This window comes from Falco peregrinus, chromosome 2, assembly GCF_023634155.1.
Source record: "Falco peregrinus isolate bFalPer1 chromosome 2, bFalPer1.pri, whole genome shotgun sequence".
NCBI classification, from domain to species: domain Eukaryota; kingdom Metazoa; phylum Chordata; class Aves; order Falconiformes; family Falconidae; genus Falco; species Falco peregrinus.
This window is the reverse complement of record NC_073722.1, coordinates 7,688,714-7,709,680: the sequence shown is the minus strand read 5'-3', so window position 1 is coordinate 7,709,680 and position 20,967 is coordinate 7,688,714. Positions and strand designations below refer to the sequence as shown.

The window sequence follows — 20,967 nt, the reverse complement described above, 5'->3', positions numbered from 1 at the left end:
CAAGGGCTGAGAGGGGGAAGAATCAAGCCCCTGGGAAGTGAAGGGGTGCATTCCTGAAAATGAATCCTGGAGCTGTGGGTGGTATTTTGTCCGCCTGAGTGAGGGGACACTGTCTAAGCAACCAGCCTTGTAGAGGCCAACAGCACAGACAGCAGGTGAAGAATGCACCCTCTTTGCTCCCAGCTGTATTTTTCTTTGATAAGTACCTAGTTATATGAAAAAAATACATCAGTACTGAACTTGAAGAAAGCTGGTTCACATTCCAAGAACTACTACAGTGTTTGAACAGGCAGGGTTTTCCCCGCTACCTTGGTGCACCAGAGGCAGCAGAAATTTCTATGCAAGTCTACAGCTTTAACAATCTTTTCAAAGTTGTTTTTCTTCACACATTGTAGGGAAAAAAGTTGACATACAACAGTGTTAGGATTTGGGGTTTTTTTGTTTTTATGAAATTTCTCAAGATATCACAAAATTACACACACTGTAAGCTTAATCTGCACATTTTCCAATGAAAAACTGAAAGGAAATACCTTAAATTTATTACTTGTATATACAATTTCAATCCAAATTTACATTCGTATCATTTTCTTGGATAGCAAAAGGCATGGATCAAACACAGGATTGAGATGTGCCACTTCAGCATAGCTACAGGATATTACTTAAAATATTGGTATGAGTAAATTGAAATTAATTTAGAACAGGCCGTTTAAAAGGCTCCATTTTGTATTGAAATGGTATTAACTGTTGGGAAGGTCACTGCAAACATACACTACTTTACAATGCAAACGTTCATCATTTGTTTCATTGAGATTCACAAGACAATGACTGAAAAATGAATGGACTTACACCCTCTGAGATCTGGTAGGAGTTTAAAACCCTGGATGTGGCTGTGCAGTCAGTTCAGACACCTTCACGGATTAAGGCATTTGTGCTAGACGTAGCTTTTTAACTTTAAAAGTGAAGTCTTTTCTGCAGTTAATGTTTAACAAAAACCTGAAATTCTTCTTACCTGCTCTAGGAAACAAGAAGTTACTCATTTGAGTCTTCAAAAACCAAGTAGTGAAGTTAAGAAGAAATTACAGGATATTAACATCCCCATCTTTCAGCTACAGCAGTGGATTTGTATTTGAGTAACTTACATTTGGTGAAATCGTGTTTAGACCTGTTTGAAATTATTTATGCTTAGCTAGCACAATTTAAACAGAACTTCATTCAGATATTGTAAAATAAAGCAAAAAATAAGATTTACAAGGAATACTTTGTTTCCCCTCCAAACTCTTTTTTATTACTTGAAATATGGAGGAAAAAGACCAAACACATTTGGAAAAATTATGCCTCTCCTGTTAGAGCAATTAATAATCATGCTAATTCAAATGAAGATACCTCTCAAGCCAAGAATAATTTGAATAGTTTGCTATTTTAACAACCTGCACAAACTGTAGATACTATATGTTAATTTAAGACCCTATGAAGCCAACAGATCCATCTTCCCGTGTACACTTCTGTTGCTTGACTTACTAAGAACCAGTACTGAAGGAAATACCTGCAAAACTATCCCAGTTATGTCCACTCAAACTCCATACTTAATAAAATACTATGGAGACCCTGAAAAAAACCAGAAACTATGTCTTTAAATAGAATCCAGAAATGCAGTTTCATGTATAGCTGCACATTCTCAAGCGTGCTTTTGCACAAAAGCGTACTTTTTAATAGTTAGATTCAAGAGCAAACCAATCAAATAGATCTTTCCTTTACATTTAAAATTCTACATACAATGTAATCTTTTTTGCTTTGGTAAAATACAAAAAACGGGAAACTCTGGGTAAAGAAAGCACAGTAAATATCATGGGTATATCATACCTTTTTTAAGAAATATGAGCTGAAATGTAAGGCATCCCCGAAGTATTTTTTGCATATGCAAGGAATGCAGTTCTTTGTAAACAAAAGCTTGAGGAAAGCAATACTGAAGCCAAAGAATCTTCCCTAGGATCCTTCCAATGATCCCAAAACCAAGAGCAACTCTCCTAGGGTAAGTGTTATGGAACTAAATCCTGTGAAAAAGAGAATCCAATCCTTTGTCTTACCCATACATTTTTAATCATGTATTAGATCGGCTTGCCTTGAAGATCTCCCAATTAAGAGAATGATGTAAAAGTTGATTCTCAAGGGCGTCAGCTCATCTTAAGTCTATTTTTCTGGTACATCATTTCCTATAGATTTTGCGGCAGCACTGTTATGACCTACGGATGCTTGCACAGTGTTCCCACTGGTAAGGTTTCCCAGTGCCTGGGACTGACAGGCAGCTGTGGGTTTAGCGGCAAGAAGTGCTTTAGATGAATTAGACTGATGTCTGCGATGACCTGAATCTTCACCTGCAGCAGCAACCGGTCTCTTTCTGCCAGATTCTTCACTAATAGGAGGCTGAAAATAAACACGAGCAACCCGTTAGATGTTTTTCTGTAAGGCCAGGTATTTGCCCTTTCATACACTTAACAGATCAAAAAAAGACAGAGCGTTCCATAACTCAGCTTAGTTATTCACAACTCATTGGTAATATTCTACAGTTCTCCTGGCCATTTAGCTAGAAGCGCAAGTGCATGAGATATTAAGGACTTTAAACAGTCTTACATTATTTAATTGTCACTGCCCAAATGTTTGCCACAACTCCTAGGAAATGGAGGATTACCGGGGACGATGGTAGCGCAGTGCCCCGTAAGCCAGGTACGAAAGGCAGGGCAGCACTACACTCTGGAACCGTACTCTAAGAATTCGGCATTCTGCAGGGAGGCTGCACTGAATTTGGCACTTACATTCTCAGCAAGGACAATGCCTGTCACAGTTCATCAAGGATTGCCATTCATTAATTTGCCAAATTCCTGAACGGTATAGAAATCATCAGTCTTACCAAATGACAAGCTTTTTTTTTTTTTTTTTTTTTTTTTTCCTATTTCTTTCACTACACAATGAAAATGGATCAACGCTTTCTACGTTTTAGCCACCTCAGCACCATACTTTGGTTTAAAAAGAAAATAATAACAAATGGCTAGAACACAACTGCCTTTTTCATTCAAATTTTTTTAATCATGCTTTTTCTAGTGATTGACAGGATTCGTAAAGCTGCCTTTTTGTGAACTGAAGTAACTGTTCTCAGTTTACCTTGCAGTAAAAATATTCATACACCAAATATTTATTTGAAATAGGTACTGAAACTTACATCTACTCTGAAGTCCTCCAGTCTCTTAAATTTACTAAGGTACTCTTGCAGTTTGGCGTCAATGGCTGGAGTCTTGTGCTGAGAGTATTTTAGATAAGCCCAAAATTTTTCCAGTCCATAGAGCTGACCTGATAATGGAAAAACACAATTTTACCAATTTACAGAGGTCAGATGTAATTAAAAAAACCTTAATTATTCACTGGTAACTGTATGTTTAAGAGAACTGAAGATAAAAGGAACACAAACAGAAATGGCTCTTGGGTTCATTAACAAGTTAGGGCCAAGGAACGGGGATTATCTCCAACTAAAGTTACCCCAGTGTGAGCCGTGACCGGCCTATGATAATTACCAGCTTCGTAGTCTTTCTTCGTTTCTTCTTGGAAATCCTTGAATATTTCTTGCCTGAATTTCTTTTCTAGGCCATAGCTGTAAAACCTAAACAAGCATTCCAATCCATACCTGTAACAGAACAAAGAGGTACAAATACCTTACACATATGCTGCTCATCCCTCAGAGGGAGGCAAGTTTCCAGTCTCTCCTTGCATTTAAGTAGATGGCACAGTCTCATTTTACCCTTCTCCTAAAAAAACGCTTCCTTTTTGCATCAGTTTTTATCACCCCATTGTTCTGAAACATCTTCACAAATAACCAAAACTGACTTAGGAAAATCAGGTCCGTCCCATGGTTTCAATTTAGGATCTACGGACACTATACACACATACAAAATGAAGACAAATGCTTTCATGTTTTCAGTATGTGTGGGCACACAAACATTTTTAACACAAGACCAATCATAGTGGGTCGGCCCAGGAGTCAGCCTAACCCGCCACCAGCGCAAAACCCGCCGTGTAAGGCAGGACTGTGTTCCTGCAGCTCCCACCCACCCCAGTGGCAGGGTTTCTGGCTCGGCACTCAGTGATGCTTCGGCATTACTCTGGCTTTGGCTGCCTCGGGTCTCCAGATAGCGCAGACCTCCTCCCGTTCTTGCCTGCTGCCACCTTAGCGCCCTTAAAAGCCTTCTGAAGTTTCTCCTAGTAAACGTATCCTTGGATAATCACAGAGCATCAAGTAATCCAGAGCAGAGAGACAAGGCGTTATTAAAGCCACTTCACCCCCCAGGGAATATCACTCTGCAGCCTCAAGTGACATATCCAAACTTCAGGATTCTGTAAGCCGGTAGGTACATCCTCGCTTGGCACTCAGAACGCTGGGCTACCTCGTCTTTTCAGCTAAGGGAAACAGAGGTGGGAGGAACTGGGTGGAAGGAAGGGAATAACATCAGAGAGCTAAAGGGGCAGCGGTAATTTCCTTTGTGGTCATTTTTCTGGTATTTTTATAAGGCCAGAAGCAGTCGCACCAAAGTTCAATGAGGTTAAGAACGTCTTCACCTATGGAAGGAAGAATCTTAGGAGTGTAAATAAGTACAGAGCTGACTTGTCACAGTCAACAAGTTACAGGGTTTTGTAGAATTCAAGACCGATGACAAGTCAGGAAATGCTGCACATTTAGCTATTATCTGCAAAGCACAAATATAAACAAACAGATTTTTGCTATTAAAATAACTTACACAGGCTGCTATTTTAAAGATTTCCAAAGACTCAAAACCAATACTAGAAATGTTCACTTCAGATATACGCAAACTGCACAGGTACGACCTCACCAGCTCAACTTCCAGGAAAAAGTGAATACCTGTAGTGTTCTCTTGCATCATCTAAAGCAAGTTGTTTGAATTCTTCATACATTTTCTTGTTAAAGTGATCTCTCAAAAAAAAGGACCAGAAACGAAACAACGTGTTCATTTCTTGGGACTGGCCAATTCCCAACCGTTTCCTCTCTGGAAGAAAAAAGAAAGGAGTAAAAAAAGAGAAAGTTATTTTCAATTTTTCAGCAACATATTTTCAAGTGCTTTTCCATTAGTAATACACGCACAAGAGCTTACAGTAACTGAAGTTTAAATGCAAGGGTAATTTTTTTGTCAGGGAAAATAAAGTTAAATGGAAAGCAGAGTTCATAAAAGAGAAACAAAATACATCTTGCTTTCCTTTTCCAAGAAAAAATTAGGATGAGGAACAGTGTGGAGAAAACTGGTATCAGATGACGCCTTGAAAATTTTAGGTAGAATTTCAGGAAGTACATTTAGTGGCTTACCCATCAGACACCTTCGACGATATTTGTGGTACACCTGTTGAGTAAAGCCATTTTCCTTTAACAGTTCATGAGAAGGATGCTGAAATTTTGGAAGAGAATTTGGGGTACACCCGTAACCTCCCGCTAATGGAGCTCCTTCTGAAGGCGAAGCACTGGAACTGCTGAAGAAAAAAAGAAAAAAAAAAAAAAAAGCAAATGCACTTCTGTCCTGTAAAGAGTGCTTTTCTATAGAATCAGTTTTCAACCATTCTGATCTATGCAAGAGCTGTCAGAATAGCGCAGTCACCGGACCGCCACTACAATGCATGCCTGGGGTCCCAGTCACCCGCTTTTGAAATCAGATTCTGAGCTAATATGTCAAAAACCAGACAGTTTTGAATGACAATAATTAAACATTACATTACTGCCTGATTTTAAATGACCACCTAACGGCAAAATCACTGAAGTGAATGTCAGTACTTCAAGTAATATTACTGCTACAGTATCATGGCTCAACAACGCTGTGGAACGTAGTCAGCCTGGCTAGCTTACTCCCCCAGTAACCTCGCATTCTATCATTTTGTCTTTCTTGATCGCTCTGCTCTTCCCTCCAATGTGTTTATAAATTGTATTTTATCACAGACTGTTTCTCCATTAGCAGTGAGAACTAATGATACTGCAAATAAATATTCTACAACTGAAAAAAAATAAAAATTACCTCACAGAGGAAGTTCTCGGCCTGTGGTCTCTGGAATCCATCACCCAACCCACATGGCATTCTAAGGGAGGATTTGTACTGTGTCGTGTTTTTCTTTTTCTTGGAGTCTAAGAAAGCAAATGAAGTATTTATTTCCCTATTTTCATTTCACTCATTCTCTCCCTATTAAGACAAAGTTCTAAAAATTTTATATTCTATCTAACACATTATAGTCACAACACTCTGGTTACATAACCTAAAGATTAGTCTTATGTAACAAATTCAAAGTCTTTGACATGACACTTTTTCAGCAAGGTCTTTTAAGAAATGTTACAGAGAAAACTAGGAAATCATTTTGTAACAATATGGTAAATATTTTGAAGATAAGCCATAAAAATGTACAAGTGTTTATTTTTTTTTTTTTTCTTTTTATTCCTGGTAAATCGTATGCACAGGCATGAGTTTTACAGACTTTTTCTGGTTTTAGAAAAAGTATGTTTCCATTTACCTTCACATCAATGGATCGTGCTTCTTTAACAACAGGGTAGAACCTGGGTGTTTTGTTGGGGTCCTGTAGCCTTGGGGTGCGAGGTGTTCGCGGGGTGAAGCCAGGTTGAATGCAGGGGGAATCTGGCACTGCTGTTGGCAGTGATCGAGCTATTGCTGCCGTCGGAGGGACTTCAACACTTAACAAATTACAAGGCAGCTCCTCTGCCAAATCTGTAGGCAGGAAGGACAAAACACTCATTTTCAAAACAGACTTCGGATTTCAAAGCTTAAGCTCCCCTAGTATCTTAAAGGCCTGTTTCATTTCAAATGAACCACATCATCCCCAAAGGATAATCAAATTAAAAAGAGCACTCTGTGCAGAAGCAGCACAAACCGCTCAAAACTAGGAAATAAAGTTTCAAGCATGTCTTTGCTAGAAAATTTAAACCCACTTCTTCACTGCTTGTTCTTTGGTACTTACACTAGCGAAGTAATGGAAAATAAACACTGGTGAAAGCATAACCACATTCTTGCTTTTTGGTGAGGCCGTGGGTTTAGTAAGGTGGTTTTCTTCAACTGCTTTAAAGACACTATTAGCATGTATCCGAGTAAATGTTAATACTACTACTGCATCAGAAATACTCAAAAGATAAGATTTGGACATAGTGACTGCTCAGTAAGGTTATGATACAAATAGAAAATTCTTCTAGTTTCAATTCCTTCTATCCCCATTTCCCGTAAAAATACTGGTTTCTAGAAAATATGTTTCACAACATCACTAGCTATTACTTTACACACTGTGAATGTCAAACTACACAAAAAGCACCTGGTGTTGGTACATGGTGACAACAAAATAGAACACTGCCTTTTGATGCTCATACACATCCTGCAAAGTAGTAGTACCAGCTTGTTCTAACTCAATGGAAACCATGCTACTAACAAACAGTTGACAATTTGAAAAATGAGCAAAGAGCAATCCCCTCGGATTGCTGACTGAACCAAAATTGAAATATTACACAGGCAGAAAGAGTTAAAACACCTATGGAATTGCTCTTTATTACAGAGATTCGGAAAAAAAATAATACTTATTACTTACCTTTCCGTAACCCTGAAGGTCCTGGAGGAACTTCTTGGGTTGGATCAGCAACTGGTTCTGGTGCAAGACTATCAAATTCCTCTTTACTAATGAGGCTTAGCTTCTTAAAGTTCTCAATCTCTTGCTGAATTAGAGAAAGCAAATTGTAAATGCAAAGCACAATAATTAATATCATCCGGAGAAACAGGTGAAATTCATAGAAGAGAAAATAAGCAAGCCAGAACTGACACAGCTACCCACACACAGCCAGTACAGATTTCTTTTCAGGAAAATGGAAGAAGTCTCTAGCACACGTTGTAAAAAAAGCTGCCATGGACACTGTATATAAGCTCACACTGCACTAGCTAAAACAAAGTTACGCCGGTAAATGGGCAAATGGAGACAGTAAGGCCACCTACATGCGAATTTTCACAGACAAATAAGAAATAAAAACAACTGAGACCCTGGCCCCTTGCCAAACCCCAAACCATCCCTCTTCTGCAGTAAGTGTGCCAAGGAAGGCCCTAGCAATTTAGGGGAGCAAAAAAGACCCTCCTCCCTTTCTCAGGCAACATCTTAAGAAAAGCCAGCATTTGTAAATAAAGTGTTCAGCTTGGTTTTGTTTTTTTTTTAATGTTTTCATTGGTAGCTTAAACCGCAAAAGCACAGGATTTTCCAGGATGTGTGGCAACAAGTCAAATCACTTTTGCCCCTGCTCAGCTGAAGGTGGGGCGGGACATCTCTGTGCGTGCATGCTGTGCGTGAAAAAATCTTGTTTAAATCAATGTTAAGAACAAAACAACAAAAAAGTAGTTTTCCCTGGCTGTGTGCTATTTCTCACTGTCCTCTTCTAGTGTGCTGGTTTTCTTGGTCCATTTCCTTTATAATAAAAACTCCATATTCTGAATTGTACCTTTACTTTCCTGCTCTTATTCTCAACATTCGTTTTTATCTGTCAGCTCTTTTTTGTACCCACATGCCCCATTTGTCCTTTAAGCTGCTTCCCCCAAACCACCTTTACCCTTGTGCACAGATAAAGCTCCTTCTCCTCACCACTTACTGTTTAGGTAACTTTGTATTTCTGTACACTTAATATCTGCTAGTGACACAGTGAGATCGTTGACACACGTGCCACTCACTGGGCTCACTTGCACAAAAAAATAAACCAAGAGTGATACGTGACAGGACTGCAGTATGCCACGTTGACCTCTGCCTTTGCAGTGCTGGAGTTCAACTCATCTAATTTTACAGCTGCTCAGTATATTTAAAAAAATAATAAATAATATTTTTTAAAAATATCAAAGCTGACCATCTCCTTGTAAAGGTTTGAAAGCCTCAAAGACGGGCCCACGCACAGGCTAGGAAATAGAAGTGTTTCTCCAATGAAATGTAAGGTGTACAATCCAAAGTTTCATTTGCTGACAGAGCTAACATTGTAACAAGCTACAAGGCAAACAGAACCTTAACGTAAAACTACTTCAAAATGACTGTATTACCGTCCTCTCATCTTATCTCAAGAATGTGACCACTTCCTCTCCGGTAAGGGTTTGCAAGTGTTATGAAACAAACTATTCATAGAACAAGAAAACACTGGAAAAGTTGAAATTTCTCCAAAATGTTAAGAGATAGTTCTAAAAATATTCATTCAATGTTTTTGGTCAAATCTGTGACAAGAAAAACTTGCCGATTTTGCTTTCAACTTGTTTACAATATTATCAAAATAAAGAGAGTTCAAGAGACCTGTAAACTGAACTACTATCGCTTTTCTTTCAAAAAAAACCCAGCATTTTACAATTACACAGCAGATGGCTGAAATCCATTTTAGAACTGTTTGGACGGGCATAGTCTTCAGGTAAAAATTTAAGAAAGTTACCTTCAACATAGTGTCATTCTCACTCTGCTCCATCCACAAATCCTGTTCATAATAGTATAAGCCATCATTAATAACTTTAGCAAGTTCTGATGTTATTTTTGCACGGCATACATGGTTGCCAGAACGATCTCCACCAAGATGTCTTCTCATATATGGTGGTGTCTGTGTTACGATCAAAATCTTGTTTACATCCTGATCATCAATTTCATAATCAGAATCGCTGTCTGACCAATCAGTAAATTTATTCTTCCGACCTTGAATTTGTTCCATCTCTTCATCAAACATAAAATCAAGTTCTTCCTGTTCTTGCTCCTCTGGAGGTGGGGGTGGCTGTTGTTGATCTGATGTTTGATCAGACACAGGAACGCCGCTCTCCTAAGTTGGAAAAGGTGATGCGTTTTACATTTGAATTGGACAGACATTATCCAAATGGGAGACAAACAGAACATGATAGAACATTTTCAATAAACAAACATAGGGGAAACTGGAAACAATATAGCCATTTTCAGATGCTTATTAAGTAAATTACTGTACTAAATAATTCTGCCATAAGCTTTTAGAACAATTACCGATGCACATAATACATTTTTTCAATAATCAACAGGTACAACTGCCCCTCAGCAGAAAAACAAACAACCCACACCACAGTTATTTCATTTTAGTGAGCTTTAGATCAGAATTTCAAATGCACTCAGTTATTCTAGGTCCGACACAGTGAGAAGTATGCACACTAACTGTACTGCATTATCACGCATCACACGTTACGATGTGAAAAATCTTCTTTTACGGTATAATCTATAAGTTGCCAGGTTTTGCATTTGTTTATTTAAAACCAACTTAAAGGTTTTTGATTTTACCTTTAGTTTGACTGTGGATGCACGGTGCCTCTTCTTCACTTCTATCCAAGGTTCAGAGTCCAAATCAGGCAAACTTGTAGACAATCCTTTAGACATCGTCTGAAAATTACTCGTTTCGGTGTTTTCCTTTGGACTCAGCGGGCTTCCCAGTCTTGGAGAACTTGGTGCAGACTCTAGCAGTGGAAAACAGTTCAGTTTCTACTCTGGATTGCTTTATTTTTGTTTAGTTTCATTTTGTTAAGGGGTTTTTTTTGTTGTTTGGGGTGGTTTTTTCAGTTGTTTCACTAGTCTCTTTTAACCATAGCGACTATTTTTCTACTTCTCTGATGAAATGTAACACTGATCAGCAGAATTTCTTTTCATTTTTAGGAGATGGCTTTTCGCAGTTCACTCAACATTTTAGGGAAATATCAATTCTTGCAACTTATTTATGTGTAAAGTTTCTAACAGTCTGAGATAAGTTACGTGTTAGTCAGAAAACAAGAGCAGCATCATTGGGGACAGGTTTTCTCCACGCCATCCTCTAGCTCTACGGATGGGTGCCTAACTCACGTCTTCATTCTTGCCATCTAATTCCAGCCAACATTTTAGTAAAAGATTTCCCTGCCGAGGGCTGCCAGCAAACAAAGCCATCTCCCTATTAATAATGCGAATGAAATCCCCATCCAAAACCAGGATGCATCAAAAAAAGAGTTAACATGCAGCTGCTACCAAAATGAAGCAGATTTTACCACTAACTTAAGATTACCATTACTGCTTCTACTACTACTACTACACAACTGTAGTCCATCATACTATATTCCGGAGAACGGTCACAGCAGCAGCATGTAAGACACATTTTTATCTCCTTCACATCAGCCATGCCAGCCATGTGACTTGGCAACTGCAAGGCTGACAGAAACGTATCAGCTGAATAAACCATTACCAAATGTACCACTTCTATTATGAAATCAGTATCAAAAGGCAAATTTCCTAAGCTAGATCGACAGTCCTGAACTCGTTTCTATAAAATAAATCCTTTACCAGTATGTGAGCCAAAAATTTGGCCTGGTATGAATTCTGGACAATTGATGAGCTGGGAAAAGTCAGTCGGTGGCAGGCTGCACGGAGGAGGACCTGGAATCGGCCACTTTTCTGGATCAACCCTTTTTCTTAGCCTCTGATCCACAATTTCAACTTCTGTACTGTCCCTTAGGGCCTGCGTGACAAGCATATTATAACTTTAGAAACTTTACATATCTAGCACCACCTAAAAAAGAAAAAAACACTCCCAAACTTTGCCATTTATAGTCTCCTTACAAAATCCTTGTCAGTGCAAACAGGAATTCATAGCACCGACTTTAAATGGCAGTACAAAATTAACCAAACAACTTTCTACATACATACTCCTGAATTATTTTACCTCCAAAATGAGGGCAGCATTTGTAGTCAGAGCTTGCATCCGACGGAAGCTTGCAATCAATGAAACAGGCAGAAATCCTTGTTGGTCCATCTTTCTCCTCAGAAAGAAGTCTCTTTCCAAATTTTCTGTGCTGAAATAATACTCACTGCAGAAAAGAAACATACAAATATGAGCCTGTCATAGGTTAAAGAAAAATCCCAAAATAGCAACTTAAGAGATTCCTTGTTAGAAGTCTTCCATTAAAAACAGACCACACTTTGCCATCATCAACAAAATCATTCCTTCCACGGGTGTATCATTATAAACAAAACTTACAGAACAGCATGCATGCTCAACGTGTTAAGAAAGAGTTATGATCCAGTACAGTACATAGAGGGTATAAATCAAAGCCTTGTTAACATTTGCATACATGAACTGCATAAGGAAAAAAACTGTGCTCAATTTTTCTTTCACCCACCCCCCTTCCTTATTACTTACATGAACAGAAGGAAACAACATTTTCTTAGCCTCCATATAGATGAAGGACAACTACTGCTTACAGTCAGAGCATAAGTTATTTCCCACACAGCAGTATCAGTGCGCCTCCATTCTGAACTGTATCTTTTCTTTTCCCAGTTTCCAGTACATTAGAAGGTTTAAGTATCCTATCTGAGTGTTGAGGCACATATATGTACTCTGAATCATTACTTCAAGCATGCTTGTGGGAAGATGAGAAAACAAAAATAGTAATGTTGTATTTGTCGTGAAACTGTACCAAAAGGCACAACAGTTCATGGCGAAAGGTAAAGTCAAAAAGAAGAGATGATGTTAAGCGGATAAAGAGAAGAGGGACAAGGACCATTTTGAGAATCTGACAATACCACAGAACGAGAGAGACAAGGGACAAAGAAATAGCAGAAAGACAAATCTTCTTAAACAATGAAGCTGCTCTACAAAATGGTTAGGGTGTCAAGATGTTTTATACTCTAGTGAAGAGGAAAATAAGGAATTCAAATCATGACCTGTCACACAAAGCAAGCAAACAAGAAAACATGTTATGAAAAAGAATGGACAACCCCCCCCCCCCCCCCCCCCCCAAATCAATCATGACAACTAAAATCTAGGCCTTTCACAGAGTTTACACATCATACCATGATTTTGCATATTGCATCCAACGAACACTACTCCTCATCAGGTTCAAGAAAGTAGGCAGTGAAATATTTAATGGAGAGCAATTAAAATTCCGTAACACAAAAATAGAGATAGTGCAAAATAAAACAAGAGGGCATTAAAACGCTGAGGGGGAAAAAGCCCAACCACATGCAGATGTAAATAAAGTTAATTCTAATTTCAACTAAGTATAAAATGCTAAGTGTCTCCACTGAAGTTGGGATCAAGGCCAAAGTTACCAAGAGGAGAGGACTCTGATGCCATCACTGACCCAAGGAGAAGCTTGGTACCATTTCTCGCTCTAATTTTTGGTAGCTAAAGAAATCCAAAGTTAAAGCTTTCTATATGAAACACTCGGCTCCAGGACTGAATGAATATAAAAGTCTCAAAGTTGGACAATAAGACATATGACAAATGAAAACACTGCCATTAGATCGGAGCACACGGAGAAAAGAATAACTCTTTCGGAGAATTAGCTCTCACTCAGAGCTAAGTAAACTGACCAGTGAAGCAACTGCGCACAAAGAGAAAGTTTCTTTCAAGAATATCCTGTTTACTGTTCTGAACTGCTACATTTCTTCTCCCCTCCCAGTCTAGAAGATAAGCAAGCACAAAAGCCATATATCAAGTTTTTACTACTGTTACCTTTACAGTCATACAGTAAAGGTAAAATCTTGTAACGATTCATCTAGTTAAAAATTCCACAAGCAGAAATGGACAATGACTGAACTTGACTCAAACTGCCTCACTTGATGTCCATCACTCTAGAAAAAGGAATGTGAAAGACCATTAATGATAAATGAAAACAACGCACAAATTTGCTCCAAGTAGAGGGACAAACCTACACACACACATACACCCCCTTCCAGCTTTTCTTTTCATTTTCCTCAGTCCCTTCACTTGTTCTTGAATTGATGGAGACCTGGGTGCGTGTCTGGACTTGTATTTCTTTATTTTTTAAAGAAAGAGGACTTTTTAAATAGAATTCTACTGCATGTTGCAGACTGAGGAATTGCTGAGCACTGAAACATTTCAGGCTGACAACTCCAGCCTGTAATTAAAAACATTAAAGATGTTTTTGTATCCAATACAAATATTACGCTCACTTGTACATCAAGCTGGTTCTTGGGACAAGCATGAACTGCTTGACAGCAGTGCATTTCTTACTGTAATTACGTATCCACTCAGCTGAACATAGTCTCTTAAGATTTTTCCCTCTTAAGCAGGTAAATTGTTTTAAAATTCATCAGCTGACTAGGATTCAAACACCAATCTCACTCCTCTAATATTAATCTTGGACTCCATAAGGAACGCTGAGACCTAACAGTTCTGTGTAGCTTTATTCTGTATCTACTTCCTTCTTTGGCATGGTTAATACTTTATAACTAAATTATCCCCATTTAGAAGCGAAAAATAAGTAACTGATGAACAAAGTCTGTTTCCAATAATTTTTAATGTGATAGAAAAAGTGAATAAAAAACACGTTGGGTTTTTGGGGGTTTGTTTTTGGGTTTTGTTTTTTGTTGTTGTTGGTTTTTTAAGGAGCATAAAAATAGTGAAGTTATGCTCTAAACCTGCTCAAGAATCTCCCTCTCATGGAAAGCAAACTCCATAATCAAACTGCCTTAGAAGTTCACATCAGACAAGCAACCAACGGCTCTGGTTAGCCAGCCATGCCAAGTCTTCTATTGATACCTGCCAACCTCTCGTTGCTAAAACCAAATACAAATATAACCAGAAGTCAGATGCGACCAATGCTGTAACTGACATTTTTCTCAGCAGAGGGGGACATCATCATGTCCTACCTTAGAAGGTCTGGATTCTACACTGCATGCCCAGAAATCTGGCCAACAGTGGAGTGTCTGTGCTCCTCCCCCACTTGTCTGAGGACAGTGCAGGCCGATTATCCTGACATGGGGGTACATGTCCACTGTCAGGTCTCATAAGGGCCTGGCAGCAAGAGTAACAAAAAAGACTGCAATAGAAGTTTTGAAGTTGATAGCCACATGCCAGATACTTTCTGCCCTTAAAGAGGCTTTTTTCTTCCTTTTTGCGTCAACTGTAACAAAAGAAGCAAGAATAAAATAAGCAAGTTGCTTTATGGAATACAAGGGCAATCAAAAACCACCACAAAGGCATCGCAAACAAATGCCGTTGCAAGTACAGAAGATGAAATATCTGCCAGTGGTGGAAACTGTCTCTTTAAAATGAACTAGTGGTTTCCAGGCCCTTTTTGACTTGTCTCCTGGTGATAATCAGTCTTCCAGATGGTTTCTCATTGCCTAATGGTGTACACGAGAAAGTAAACATTTCAGATTATTGAAAAATCAAGTACCATTGCAAAACTACTCTCTTTCAGTTAAATGTTTCAGGTGAAACACTCTGAAAACATAAAACTAACAAGACTTCTCAAAGTGAAATTGAGAGCAAATAAGGGAAACATCTAGCTACATCACCCAAGAAGAGCTTTATAGGCAAACAGACCAACAGTACTCAAAAAGCACAAGCTCAGAGACATCCAAATCTCAATTACATGACAACATAAAGAGGGCTATGTACCATAAATAAAGCAGGTATACGAGTTAGAGCCAGACTACAGCACAAGATGCAGAACAGCTTCCTTAAAAATCCTCCCCATCACTCAACTTTTTCCACCCCACTAGTGAATAAATTCAAACTGACACTGGTAACAGTCAAATCAAAAAGTTAAATTGAAATGCCTTAATCTCCATCTTTATATGGATAATAAGGATTAAATGCCATTTGAAATGAGTTATCTTAACCAGATCCCTAAAAATATGTTTACATTAAAGGATCCACTTACATTTGATGTTTTATATATTCTTTGAGAAGTGCTTCATCCACAGAATACATCTGCACTCCTGTTCCATCACCATAGTAATACATCACACTAGCATTAAGCTCAGGATGAAATACTTGGTCAGTTCCTTCACCATACAGTTCTTGATAACCAACTGAATATTCAAAGTTCACTTCAAAATAAAGGAGAACATAAAAGAAAGATGACAAAAATATTAAGCCCAGCACACAAGTATAGCACGCTGCTACTTTACTGTTGGTTTGCAGCATCTGATTTTAAAAAGACTCAGGCTACGTCTTCTGAGACAATTCCTACTTCACGTGCAAACAAAAACATTATAAAACAGTTTTAAAATTTTTGGTTAGCATCTACTTCTTTGCATACTTCTAGGGTTTCCTCTGCCTCGTCCTCTTCCTCTGCCTCTACCTCTTCCTCTGCCTCTGGAGAATCCTCGAACACTGCCACCCTCACTTCTCACGCTGCACACTTCGTCGTGATCGTCTCTCTTTTCTCTATCACGACGCCAATCTTTGAAAAGAGAAAAAAACCCCAGTACTCGCAATCATAATTAAGCATCACAGTGACACAAAGTCCCTTGTAACAAAGTTCTCAGCTTGCGCCCAGGCAGTCCACCGACTCAACCACGCTGGCCAAAGCTGAAGGTCAGATCTGAAGCTGCCGGAGTGGAACAGTAAGGTTTGCCCAGCCATGCCTGAGATGAGTCGGGCAGAAGCTGTTAGCAATAAAGAAGAGTAAATGGGCTTGACTGGCAGGCAACCTCAAATGCTTCTGAAGCCACTGGACGCTGTGGTGCCAGTTCAGGGATCACAATACCCAATCGGCTTGGGACAGGAAGGAACGATCATGCAATTCAACTTCCCTTCCAGGCGTAATAATACAGTCTCCTCCTGTGGACAACTCCCAGTACCTAGAGAGAGCCAGGAAGAGTCGCCAGCTCTTGACAATCCTTCTCGGTGTGGGATTTCCACAGCCACGGCTCTCTGGAGCTTCCATTTTGGTCCTAGAGGCAGCCGTCTCTACAGCTCCCCTGACACTGCCCATTTAATGGCGATCATTTATTATTCTCTGCTGGTCGTGCCCCAAACCGAGCTTTTAAGTTAAGGACCCCTTTTTGATAACACATGCACATCTAAGACAACTCGGTAAGAATCTGTGTAAGGTTTTCATGTAAGTATGTGGTCTACACATAGCAGAAGAGAGCAAGAGAGAAGTAGAAGAAGAGAGAAAAGCAAGCAGGTCCAAACCAGACCCCAGGGACCTTGGCTCCACTCACCACAAAACTTAAGGACAGGTGTAATTCTCCCTTTACTCATGAGAGAAAACGAAGCCCTCTCACACCATTTCTTTCTCTTTTCCTAACACTCTCAGAGACTTCCATCTTCAGGCACCCTTGCTTAAAGTTTCTTTAAGTTGTAATTGGATATCTTCCAGATGCCGGGGGACCTCTCTGTCAGAGGAATGCCTGGGGATACAGCACCTACTTGATCAAATTGAGAGCTGCTAGATTTAACAAAGGACTGACTAACGATATGATTTTTTTTTGTTCGTATTAGAAATCTTGGTTTACTAGCAACTGTTTTTAATGAACCCTACGACAATATACGTGTGCTCATACATTCAAGTTCCTGTATTTTACTTTTTGTCAAATAAGACCCTGAATTTATGAGTATCATCACCTGTGTGTATCATTGGGAATTTGGACCTTAGCCTTCACACTTGCCACCCTCAACCTTAAGAGGTCCTAAACGTGTAGGAGTTACTTCAACTGTTTCCCCAAATCAGTTTTATTTTTGCACTCTGAGAGTACATGTGGCTTCAGACACACGCTACAGTCCTACGTGAAACACCTTAATGAGCTAGTGCTGATTTAAACCCGAAACAAGCTTTTTATTTAAACAGCCAATACTCCTGAAGAGCAAAATATGTTTCATGGTCCCTCACACTGAATCTGGTCTTGAATCACTTACAGCTACAAGTTTCTGGTCATTTGACCACCCTGAGAAATAACTGCTGAAGAAAGTGGTAACACTAGTGAAAATTCTCCCCTTGCTCCTGTCCGTCCCTCAGACATCCACATCAAACTTTGCACCCATGCTCCTAAAAGAACTTCATAAACAAATCCCATCTCCGTGGCAAATAAATAAACCAAAGAGTTACGCTCAGCCTAAGATTTCTGCCACCTGACAAGCTGTATTCAGGACACCGAGGACCAGAAGCAGTACAAGCTGTGGTGCAATTCTCCCTCTGTTGTTCTAGTACAACTTTTTGCATGGCCATCCTGAGAAACAGGTCAGGGAACCGAGGGAATTGGTCCAACTTAAAGGAGAAAACCAACATCAGTAGAATTGCCAAAGCAGAGTTCAAAGTGTAGGCCCACAAGCAATTGCTCTGGTAGCAACAAGCTGCGGGAATAGCAGTAGAGCAGGACAGAGCAGCCGCCTTATGAGACTCCAAACTTTCTGTATCGTAAAGCTGTGGCCCAAAACCCTGTAGGGAGCCATAAAGAGAAAAATATATGCTGCTCTGATTTCAGAGCGCCAGCACACACCGTAAAGGTAGACTGTTTCCAAACTCAGTTACTCAGCAGAGCCAGTGATGGAGACATCACAACTCTGCTCAATTATTGAAAAGGTTAAAAAAAAAAAATAATTGGGCAGCAAGCATTCGAACGAAATTTTTCGATCTAAAATTTGTCAAGCTACAGTACAATTATTTATTTATTGCTGGTTATTGGCAAATATAAACACTAGGTTTTACTTAGTATAGGCAAAGTCATGTTCAACATAAACTGCCAATCAACAAAATAAATGCCTACTCATGTGGTATTATACTTTGTTTGCCACAAATAGAAAACCCCAGAGATTGAAAACTACTTACTTCTTGCCTCATTCCGTCTGTTGTTATGAGGTATTAACTTGTTTGTTTCCAGCAGAAATCTTGAGCTAGCTCGAGAGCCTGGTCTGTCTTGATTGTCTGACCTTACGTCGTCCAAGTGAAGCGGCACCCATTTCTGCTTGTTACCTTGAAAAGGTAATATATTACTCTTCATTTTAGTACTACTGGAGGTTTCAGCTCCTGAAAAGATTCTATAGCATTCTTCTTGTAGAACTAGTAACAGTCAATTTCTAAGTTTAAAAACTGGGAGAGGCTTAACATTGAATTTGTAACCTATGACGAATAACTAAATAATGATAAATGCAGTAAACAGGAATTCCTCTGACAGGTAACCTTACCTAAGCTTTAAATATGAAATGAAGGTGAGCTGCTTCTACCAAGAATGTAAAGCTACCTAAGTGTTAAATATATACAATAAATTCATTACTATGTAGTTTCACAACTTGGATATGAAACTTAAAGGTAAAAAAATAATATATCAAGTTAACCACTAAAATGAAGATTTCAATCGCAAACCATAAATTTTCCTGAAAAATTTAGCTACAGTACTGTATTTTTACCTTGTGATATTCAGATTAAGTTCCACTGCTGTGTATCAAAACTATAAAAACAAATAAGCTGTATTTTGCTGCAAGCTGGCTAAAATATTTAATAATAATATTTGCTGTCCTATACTTGATTGGTATTGCGGGCTTCATACTTTTGTAGCCAAGAAATATAAGGAAATACATAAAATGTGTTATCCACACCAGGGGCGGGGCGGAGGTGGAAATAGATTGTACCTGTGGAATGCTTTGCTTTAGACTGAAAAAATTAAAAGTAATAAAGGGTTTGGTTTTTAATATTATATATCTATATATATAGGATGATTAACAAATCTAAAATCAACTCAACAAAGGTCTCTAGGACCTGAATAAATAGCAGCAGGGAAGCAAGGGGAAAAAAAAAAAAAACCAAACAGCTGATGGCAGCTATATCTTAAAACTCCCTCAGCTGTTTCTCCAGCCTACTCCAGTCTACTGACCAAATAATATACAGGTTTGCTTCCTAGCTTTAATGTTACAGATTGGATCAAAAGGAAATTAATAACCTGGTTTACTTTTCAAGTCATCGCTTCAAGGTATAAGCTAATAGTAAAACATGAAAATTAAAGTGTTAGTATATATAGTAACACACGTACACACATATATATATGTGAAGTTAAATTAACATAGTGCTATCTGCTTAGGGAAACAAAGATATGAGAGACAGTAATGGTTTGCACAGCCATGCTAAAGTTTTCCAGAAATTGTCAGAGCTTCATGGACCATTAATAGGACATTAGCTGCTTTTTCCTTGGAATTCCTATTGCACTGAACAGAACACTCCAAAACCGGAGAAAGGAAGCCTGTTTTAAGCTTCCTAGCAAAAAGCAATACATCCTGTTATCACCTAGAAAATGCAAAACATCAAGGTTTCATGAAGTCACTGAATGGAATTAATGTAACTGTATCAGAAGTGACTTATTGCATTATACACAGCGCCCAGGCTGACCTTTTTTCCTCTGGTTATTAGCTGGAGCTTCATCTTCGCTAGTGTTATCTCCCGGACCATCTGGCTTTGCCTCTGGGTTGTCCTTGATTCCATTATTGCTTTTCTGATCAGATTTATCCTCCTTTTCTCTTCTATTTGTTGGCTTCTTACTGTGACTTACAGCCTTACACTGCAAGAGATAGTAGTAATTATTTCTAACAGCAGCTTATAGCAAAAGGTATAAGTTTCCTTTACCTATTAAAATTACTTTATTACTACCTGCTCTCAACCTCTTCAGTATGGTAAGTTTTAAAAACTGTGTTGTTTCGTAAAGTCTCACTTAAAATATTTCTATATTCTGCTAACTTGGTGAGAGTATAAAAAGAATTTTTAGACTAGAAGATTTTGAAGTTCCTTAACTGGCTATGTAGAATTGTGGAGCACACAACAGTCGTGTTCCAATGCCTCAGAACTGAAATTTATTTTACAGAAAAGAAAGAAATATTACTCACCAGTACCTAATGTTCAGGCTGATTATCTTTAAAAAGCTGCGCTTACAGAATATTGAATGTAAATCGGAAATTCCCATGATGCTGAACAATCTCAACAGCATGCCAAACACTGATGTAAACTGTAAGGAGCCCTAGGTCTTAACTCTGACAATTCTGTTCCACTAAATCAGAACACGAACCAAAGATCAGAGGATGTGGAGGTGTATGATTACAGATTTATTTTTTCCCCATATTAAAATACAGCATTTACTGGGAACTGCGTCCCTCTGAGTACTGCCAGCATCCTGCAGATCATCACTTCTTGGAAATCCCACAGAATGATA

General features: G+C 38.8%; 1 protein-coding gene across 9 annotated transcripts in view; it reads right to left on the bottom strand.

Moving 5' to 3' along the window:
- Window positions 1–420: 420 nt before the first annotated feature.
- The window catches only part of LARP1B (La ribonucleoprotein 1B), a 32,486-nt gene continuing 11,939 nt past the window's right edge, over window positions 421–20,967 (bottom strand). For 3 of the 9 annotated variants that reach the window (XM_055794189.1, XM_013300084.3, XM_013300086.3), the window contains exons 4-19: window positions 20,154–20,322; window positions 18,603–18,746; window positions 16,089–16,232; window positions 15,708–15,876; window positions 11,735–11,879; window positions 11,356–11,530; window positions 10,333–10,505; window positions 9,476–9,850; window positions 7,624–7,747; window positions 6,547–6,758; window positions 6,060–6,166; window positions 5,363–5,523; window positions 4,904–5,048; window positions 3,564–3,673; window positions 3,215–3,342; window positions 421–2,421 (exon numbers count right to left, since the gene is read on the bottom strand). In XM_055794189.1, coding sequence (XP_055650164.1) covers window positions 2,188–2,421; window positions 3,215–3,342; window positions 3,564–3,673; window positions 4,904–5,048; window positions 5,363–5,523; window positions 6,060–6,166; window positions 6,547–6,758; window positions 7,624–7,747; window positions 9,476–9,850; window positions 10,333–10,505; window positions 11,356–11,530; window positions 11,735–11,879; window positions 15,708–15,876; window positions 16,089–16,232; window positions 18,603–18,746; window positions 20,154–20,322 — 2,715 coding nt within the window. In that variant the 3' untranslated portion in view covers window positions 421–2,187. The other 6 variants (XM_055794191.1, XM_055794192.1, XM_055794190.1 and 3 more) reach the window with 6 other exon arrangements.